A 9033-nucleotide genomic window follows, 5' to 3' on the forward strand; every position below is an offset into this window, starting at 1 on the left:
CAGTATCCACCTCAGTTCTACTTAATTCGGCAAACGATGACGAAGGCCACCCTGACCAACGCGAGTTCAAAGTTACTACATAGCAACCGTCCCAAAATCGAATATACCGTGACTATCCCAAAACATACCACATGGCAACCGTAACAGTCATCAAACACATTACACTGGCATAAGGAAGCTGCTTAGGCAGCGGTCTAATGTTGTTGCGCGCAACATTGTTGCGTTGCATTGTTGTATTGCTGAGGTGGTCTATCCCAACCGGCATTATCGCGCGATTTTTATGTGTATCTATCATTTTTCTTATTCTAAGATTCAGAAAATTTTTCTCTCTGCCTCGCTCTTCTGGGTGTTGGTCTGGTTTTGCTCGCAACTTGGCTGTGTCACACCAAACATCCTCATGTTTCATATGGCTCTTCTCTTTCCATCGTTAGAGAGAAACTCTTGCGTCTCGCTTTTCTGGGACTTGTCCAATTTTGCTTGCTACACCAATCGTTCACGCAAGCGTTCTCCTCTCGCCCGCTCTTTCTATCGTTATACAGGTACTCCCCGATATACGCTATCAATGCGGACCGGAGGCAATAGCGTATCTCGAATATTAGCGAATGTCGAATTTCGAGGTTTTCAGTCAAATTATAGCTAATTTTTGTATAATTTAACATAAAGTGGTAGGTTTTAGCCACTAAATTAGTTATTTGATCTAATTTCAACTGAATTTTTCAATTTTATACCTTTTGAAATGGTTTTTAATATTCAACCAAAAGGGAATTTATTTTGCATTTGACATTCGATTTCTAAAATTAGTACAATTTGTTCAAAGAACTGTCAAATTTAGAAAATAGCGTATAGCGAAATCGTGTACAGTCTTTCCCCGAGTTACGCGTCACTCGAGTTACGCGAATTCGAGTTACGCGAGTTTTGAAATTTTGACAGTTCGCTGAGTTTATGATGCACACTTTAATTGTCAAATCAAACTTCACTTGTCATTTGCATAATTTCATATCGTCATTTCACTCCATTCAAAACAAATCAGAATCATTTTCAGCGAGTAAAGATGTCGTCTATTCGAAAAAATACCGTAAAAAGAAAGAAAAATGTGATAACTTTTGCTGAGAAGCTCGAGATAGTGAAGTTATTCGAGAGTGGGAAAGGTTTCACTGCCATCGCCCGTGCTACAAATCGTCCCGAGTCGACAATAAGGACCATTGTGAAAACAAAGGAGCGTTTCCTGGAATCCGTGAAAAGCAATGCGCTGATGCAGGGTACAATCGTAACGCCGTATCGTGATGAAACGATATTGAAAATGGAGAGTTTATTGTTAATTTGGATAGAGGATCTAACAGCTAAAAAAATTCCCTTATGTTTAAAAAGTATAAAAGAGAAGGCTGTATCGTTATATCACGATATTAAACGTAAATCCAATAAGGAGAATATTGAAGAACAATCATTCAAAGCAAGCAATGGGTGGTTTTCACGCTTTAAAAAACGAACCAATTTACGAAACGTAAAAATTCATGGAGAAGCGTCTAGTGCTGATGATGACGCCGCTAGCTATTTTCCTGATGTTTTTGCCAAAATTGTTGAAGAAAATTCTTATATTCCAGAACAAATTTTTAACGTGGACGAGACAGCGCTTTTCTGGAAAAAAATGCCTACCCGAAGCTATATTTCTAAAGAAATGGATACAATGCCAGGTTATAAGGTAGCTAAAGATAGAATAACTATAATGATTGGTGGTAATTTAGCAGGTGATTTAAAGTTAAAGCCACTAGCCGTTTATCGGTCGCAAAGGCCACGAGCTTTTAAAAGCATAAATATTAACAATCTGCCGGTCTATTGGAAATCTAATACAAAAGGATGGGTTACTCGCTGTATTTTCGTTGAATGGTTCAATGAATGTTTTGTGCCAGAAGTGAAACAGTACTGCGAAAAAAAGGAAATATCATTTAAAGTGCTATTGTTGCTTGACAATGCTCCTGGCCATCCGATTGAACTAAACAACATGCATCCAAATGTAGAAATTTTATTTTTGCCTCCGAGAACAACGTCATTGTTGCAGCCAATGGATCAAGGTGTTGTAGCTGCTTTAAAATCCCATTACCTTCGACATACGTTCGAACAAGCATTAAAAATCGTAGAAACTGGGTCTAAGACGCTTAGTCAGTTTTGGAAAGCTTTTAACATTTTGAATGCGATAAGTAATGTTGCAGCATCTTGGAAAGAAGTGAAACAAGCGACAATGCAAGCGGCATGGAAAAAGATTTACCCTCATTTTTTTGCTAGCAATGAACCACCAGACAGTAGTCAGGAACCTATATCAACTGTGTTAGGTGAATGTGTTTCCTTGGCACACTTTCTTGAAATAGAAGTTAACTATGAGGAAATGGAGGAGCTCGTTAATTGTGCGGGAGAGCCTTTATCTAATGAAGAGCTTATTAAAATGCAATCCCTAGAAATACTCGAAGAGTACTTAGAGGACGATAGTGAGGGCATGGAAGAGGAAAACAAATGTTTCTCAACAAAAGGTTTAGCTGAAGCATTCAGCAATTTGGAATTGGCATTATCAACCATCGAAGCGATGGACAGTGATGAGGAAAGATTTGCAAGAGTGAGCAAGAGTGTACGCGAAAATATGAAAATTTATCTACAAATTTGGGAAGACAAAAAAAAATCTACAAAACAATTAACGATGGACAACTTTCTTATTACTTTGTAAATAAAAAAATATGAATAATGAATTTGTGATCGAATAAAATTCGAATGTGATCGAATAAAATGGACTAAATAAATTGGAGGACTTAAATTTGTGTGTCATTTTTCATGTTTTTTTAACGGTGATATTAAATATTCGATCTCTTAATACTAGGTATAAACCATGTGTCAAGCAGAACTCGACTTACGCGAAAATCCGAGTTACGCGAATGTCTCCGGAACGCATTATTCGCGTAACTCGGGGAAAGACTGTACATCGAGTATGGCATATATCGGGGAATACCTGTATAGCCACACGAGGAAGGCGCTGCTTCGTGTTCACATGAAAATGTGGTAGTGTGAAATCAAATTTTGCAAGCGGTAGGACGCGTCGGTGGGTGCTCGTTTTTTCTCTCGTTAAAACCAGTACGGAAAAAAAAACTATTTGGTAAGTACAGTTTTGAATAAAAGGTTATATCAATCTTTATCAAACTGAATTACAGGGTTTACCAGCATATAAAACAACTGTTCACTTGTTTATAACAATAGTCGTTTTGTATAGACACCGCTGTCTACCACTTGCTCACACGTCAGATGGTGTAAGCTACTCTGTCCAATTCAATAACACAATTTTCGCCTTCGATTGCACAACGGTCGGATTCGGCACGGTTTATTGTGGTTGTTGTGTAATTAACAAAATTAATGTTTTGATTTATTGAAATGTATGGGTTATACTGCATATTGCTTGAATAAAATAAACGTGTTTAAAAATGTTTGGTTTTGGCAAAATTTGTCCCAACAAAACAAACTGTGCCGAATCTGACAGTTGCTAATCCAAGGCGAAAATTGTGTTATTGAATTGGACAGAGTAGCTTACACCATCTGACGTGTGAGCAAGTGGTAGACAGCGGTGTCTATTCAAAACGACTATTGTTATAAACAAGTGGACTGTTGTTTATTATGCTGGTAAACCCTGTATATTGATAATTGTGATATCAAATCATATTCGTTTTCTATAGATATCGTAACACACGCACGAACGGAAGTGAGCACGGATCACGATAGAAGCAATATTCAATTGGTTGGTAAGTATTGTGCTTGACGTTAAGTTGAACAGCTGTTGGCAAAACATTTAATATTTCCTTCTATCCCTAGGAGTGCCGAAAACAGAACAGGAGAGGAAAGAAGGCAGGAACGATCCGATCCTCCAACGTGCTATCGCCTGATGAGGAGGAGAAGCGGCTGGAAGGTAGGGACGAACATCCAGCTCGCGAGTGCAGCACGTGGGAGCAGCAAGAGGGAGGCAAGCAGGACGCGTACACACCATTCGACGAAGGCAAAGCTGGAGGAAAAGAAGAACGAGGAGAGAAGGCAGGCAAGACGGGTACGTGTGTATCCCACACCGGTTTTTGGCAGTGTGAATTGTGTGAGTTTGTAAATATGTATGTGCGAGTAAGAAGGTAAAATAAAGCGCGTAAGCATGTGCAGAATGTACAAATGAGAGTAAGAGTCTTTGTAGGGAGAATGTAGAGAAACTACTTGTATGTTACACGCTGTCGCACCGTTGCAGAGACGTGCTCTTTAGTGCTGCTAATGAGCACGATTTGAGAACGTTTTGAGCCCGTTTTTTCTCATACAAAATTAGAAAATGTCGCGCGATAATGTCGGTTGGGATGAATGTTGCTGGCAACATTTCGCTTTGACATTGTTTAGCGTCAAAAATTAGCCAATTAACAGCTCAGAGTTTATTTTTTATCATTCAATTGATGAATAAAGTGTTGAAAAAATTATAAATATTTATCTTAAAGTATTATAGGGTAACTGTACCAGTTTTCAGCAGGCTAGTGCATCAGTTTCACAAAAACTGCTCATACACCTACTTTTTTATTATTTTTCATGAAAGTGATGTTATTTTGATTGATAAACTATCGTAGTATTTTATGATTTTTTTTATTTGCCGTTTCAAAGCACTTTTTTTACAAATATTAGTGAAAATACAAACATTGGTTTTGCTCCTATTTTGGGCAGTTTGTTCCTGTTTTCGGCAGGCTTTGTTCCTATTTTCGGCATCGCGGATACGGGTCAGAAAATGTTTTTATCTATGTTAATAGATAGATAAAATTATTTAAATCATTTTAACACTATCACTTTGATAAGATTGATGTTAAAAAGCACTTTAATTAATAATTTTATGTTGCTTATTTTGGCCCGTTTTGACAGCCATTTTGATGCGACATTCAAACAGAGCAGCCATTGACGAAAAATGACAGTTTAATAGTTATAGCGTACGGCGCGAACTGGCTTACAAATATTTATTTTTCTTTTAAGTTAGTGCATTGTTTGTCGTGAAATTGGTGATACCTGGTACAAGAAAGGTCATTTTATTAGTCGATATACGCATTGTAGTGTTCTGATCAATTTTAAAAGGAATATGTAGCCAAATCCAAAGTGTATTATTGTTCCAAGTTTCGGCAGCAGTCCACAACATTGAGCTGTCAAAAATGAACATTTACAGTGTACCTATTTTCGGCAGCATTAAAAGTGAGAAATAACTTATTTATCGTGATTTTAAAATTCCGAACAAGTTTGAATAAATTAAATATGGATAAAATCTTTCATATACACCACTTTTTCATTGTTTTACTGTTAAAGTTTTCTGAATCACAAAACCTGCCGAACTATTGGCTACTCAAATAGCCAGAATTGCTTAAGCAGCTCATTTTGGCACGCTAAAGATCTTTGGGAGGTTAATCTTTCGCGATGGGTTTCGGATGATCGTATTATGGTAATGCTCTAACTCTTTATGGTTTAGTGGTTGAGATCTTACTGACTACAGGCGGTCCCCGAGATACACGGTACCTCTTGCACGCGGATTCGGAGATACGCGGTTTTCTAAATTTGACAATTCTTTGAGCAAATTGTACTGATTTGACACATCAATTGTAAATTGCCAAATAATTTCCGTTGTGATCGAATGTTAAAAACAATTTCAAATGGTTTAAAACTGTTATATTCAGTCAGAACCATATCAAATAATTCATAAAGTGACTAAAAACGCCCCCTACTTGTAAAATTACACGAAAATTAGTGATATTTTAGCTGGAAACCACGAGATTCGACTTACACGGAAATTCGAGTTACGCGGTATTTTGCGGCCGTTTTCGGTCCCCATTAACAGTGTATCTCGGGGACTGCCTGTATATTTTTCCTACTTCGTGCTCCTTCGTCGTTCGGCATCTAACCTTATGCTAGTATAGTGGTGTGTGTTGTGAGCTAACCTGACCCGGACTCATTCACGGCGGTAACTCACGGATGACAGTAAAGGGTCGTCCGTCTATGTATTACAGACGTCACACGAGGCGTAAACTCAAAAAGTTTACGCTTGATTTGTATAGGAGAGCGTAAACTTACTGTCAAAAGATTATAGGGTTGTATGGCTGAAATTCAGTTTACGCCAAAGTTTACGCTTCGTGTGACGTCCGTATATGCGTGTGATCGAGCCGAGGGTCATCGGTTGCGCGGTCACGGACGTTGACCGCCAAACACCAGCGCGCACTGAAGAACTAGCGGTCAGCAAGGAAGCGTGCTCGGAGCTAACACCAAATTGTAACCAAAAGAAGTTGAATATACGTTACATAGTTTATTAGTAACGCGTGAGTTTTATTCGACCACCTCCGCGATCGAAAGAACATAAAAGTGGCGACGAGTAAAAAAAAAGCGACGTAAAAAAAGGATTTTTTTAAATTGCAATTCGACTGTGAGTGAAATTTTGTGCTGTTCGAAAAATTACGCGCCCTCGAGCAAAACGCAGAAGGATGAGCACCAGCGAAAACGGTGCATCGGATTTCCCCATGGAAGGAGAGCAGCGAAGATCATCATTGCTGCGTTCGACTGGTTTTGCTACGGGACAGCAAATTTTTCCACCCGCGAACGAGAATGTAGTGCCAACGGTGAATCTGCCATCGCAGAATACAGTAGGGCAGCCATCGCAACAGCATTTTACTGCGTCAACATCAGTGCCGGCGCAGTCACCCGATTCTGCGATGCAGATGATGCAGTTAATGCAACAACAGATGCAGCAGCAGCAGCAGCAGATGCAGCAGCAGCAGCAGGTGCAGCAACAGATGCAGCAGCAGCAGCAACTAATCACGCAAGTATTGCAACAGTCGCAAGTTACAAACCAGCAAAGCCAGGCCTTCCCGAAGCAGCCCGCTGCGCAAATTCGAGCAGTTTCCAGCGCAGCCCGCTGCGCAAAGCGACGGAAGAGATCATGCCGTTCGGAGAATTTTATCATGCCATCTTTTTCCCTCCAACGGCAAATTTGTCAAGCAGCTCGTCGAGCTACCCGTCCCTGGCTCCGCCTCGTACCCCTCGCCTGAGCGCGCTGTCGAAGGTTTGAATGTGTTGGTGCGTCAGACGGCCAATCGCTGTCAGCCGTCGTCCGTGCTTTTTCCCTCCATAGCGCTATCTCTTTCTCGCGTGTGGACAATGCTCATGAGTTGCTGTGGCGCTTAAAAAAACCGTTTACACACATTGCTGCGATGCATTTGAATTTTCACAAATCAAACAAAAAAAGCGCAATAAGTTCAATTGCTGCAATGTAAAAATGACTAAGGAATCGCTAGCTAACGCTGGAGGGTTTGCTGTGAAACGCGCTGAATCCTAATTCGCATTAACACGTTCATCCCGGCGCTGATTTTCATCAACTTTCCTTTCCACCAGCACCTAGAACGCAGGCTGGAAAGTTCACTGGCAGGCAGTGGGGCCTGCCATCGATCTGAACGAGTTAAGCATTAAGCATAACTTTGTTACACTAAGCTTTTGCTTTCGTATGTTGTAGATTACACAGATATGCTGAGCCGTCTGTGCAAGGGTATGAGCGTGCGTGTGTGTGCAAAAGTGTCTCCAAATGTGTTTTTTTTCCGAAATGTTATGATCCATCGGTCAAAGAAAGGAAGGTGTTCATGAAAGGCGGAAAGACGAATTGAGGCCCCTGTCAATGGTAACTGATGACAGGGAGGAGGGGGTACTGGCACACAGCTGTTGGGAGATTGAACAGTATACTTAAATTGCCGGCGGGAAGGCCATGGGACCCCTACGATCATCGGTCACAGGCCCTAAAATTGTAGCCGCCATGGGGGGAGGGGAGGTGCAAATGGTTTTCTCCAGCCACGGAGCCCTAAAGACCATCTTTCCGGGGGCCCTTGTTGCTAATAATCTGTCCACTTGTAGACATACGGCATACTGCAGACTAGAGATCTTCGGCGACCGCCTAGTCCGCCTATCGTTAGGTCTGCCGCTGGTACATGGCCGTGTTTTTTTTATCGTGGTGGTGCATCCTTCCCCCTGCCTGCAGCGTATGCATCGAGCAGGAGACAGTGTGGCAGTATGCAAGTTGCACGCTGGATAGGAGCGGTCTCGCGGCACCGCCATCATTCCGCACATCTGCATGCCCGTCGTGGGTTCTAACCGCGTATGAACCGTCCGCCGTAGCAAGGGGTGACTATCAAGCTACGCGGTACTCAAGTCCTGAAAAGATGAAAAGATGAAAAGATGAAAAGAATAATAATGATTGCGCAGGATACTGCTTTCGGAATTTCTGGTTTATTAAATAAAACTGTAACTAAATGTGTCTCCTACTCTGTTTTTATATTCTCGTTTTTATTCACTTGATTTCTTCGCTATCTATATGTTTTTATCTGTCAAAAAACACGCGGCCTCTCTCCAGTCGTAAGTCCGCGCTCTTGTTCGTGGGTTTGCACCACACACCTCAAATCTATATAACGCGTATGTATGTATACGGCGCTCTGACTGCTGTGTTGTTATCACACAGTCTGCTGTGTGATAACCCTAGCGTTAACAAACGCCCCCTACTTGTAAAATTACACGAAAATTAGTGATATTTTAGCTGGAAACCACGAGATTCGACTTACACGGAAATTCGAGTTACGCGGTATTTTGCGGCCGTTTTCGGTCCCCATTAACAGTGTATCTCGGGGACTGCCTGTATATTTTATTTCCTACTTCGTGCTCCTTCGTCGTTCGGCATCTAACCTTATGCTAGTATAGTGGTGTGTGTTGTGAGCTAACCTGACCCGGACTCATTCACGGCGGTAACTCACGGATGACAGTAAAGGGTCGTTCGTCTATGTATTAAAGACGTCACACGAGGCGTAAACTCAAAAAGTTTACGCTTGATTTGTATAGGAGAGCGTAAACTTACTGTCAAAAGATTATAGGGTTGTATGGCTGAAATTCAGTTTACGCCAAAGTTTACGCTTCGTGTGACGTCCGTATATGCGTGTGATCGAGCCGGGGGTCATCGGTTGCGCGGTCACGGACGTT

At 41.2% G+C, this 9033-nt stretch overlaps 1 protein-coding gene and 1 long non-coding RNA gene across 2 annotated transcripts; both read left to right on the plus strand.

The window, feature by feature from the left end:
* Positions 1-895: 895 nt before the first annotated feature.
* Positions 896-2905, plus strand: LOC121601441 (tigger transposable element-derived protein 1-like). Its single transcript, XM_041930266.1, has one exon. It carries the CDS (start codon positions 1052-1054, stop codon positions 2711-2713), a length of 1662 nt encoding a protein of 553 aa, XP_041786200.1. The 5' UTR covers positions 896-1051; the 3' UTR covers positions 2714-2905.
* A 215-nt stretch (positions 2906-3120) lies between these two features.
* Positions 3121-4158, plus strand: LOC121601440. Its single transcript, XR_006006101.1, has 3 exons — positions 3121-3136; positions 3708-3773; positions 3844-4158. It is a non-coding gene; the product is annotated as an uncharacterized LOC121601440 (long non-coding RNA).
* The last annotated feature ends 4875 nt before the right edge of the window (positions 4159-9033 follow it).

This window comes from Anopheles merus, unplaced genomic scaffold (genome assembly GCF_017562075.2).
Source record: "Anopheles merus strain MAF unplaced genomic scaffold, AmerM5.1 LNR4000091, whole genome shotgun sequence".
Taxonomy (NCBI): domain Eukaryota; kingdom Metazoa; phylum Arthropoda; class Insecta; order Diptera; family Culicidae; genus Anopheles; species Anopheles merus.

Excerpts from the sequence above, each read along its gene's own strand:
- LOC121601441 (XM_041930266.1), top strand. The coding sequence starts at position 1,052 with ATGTCGTCTATTCGAAAAAATACCGTAAAAAGAAAGAAAAATGTGATA.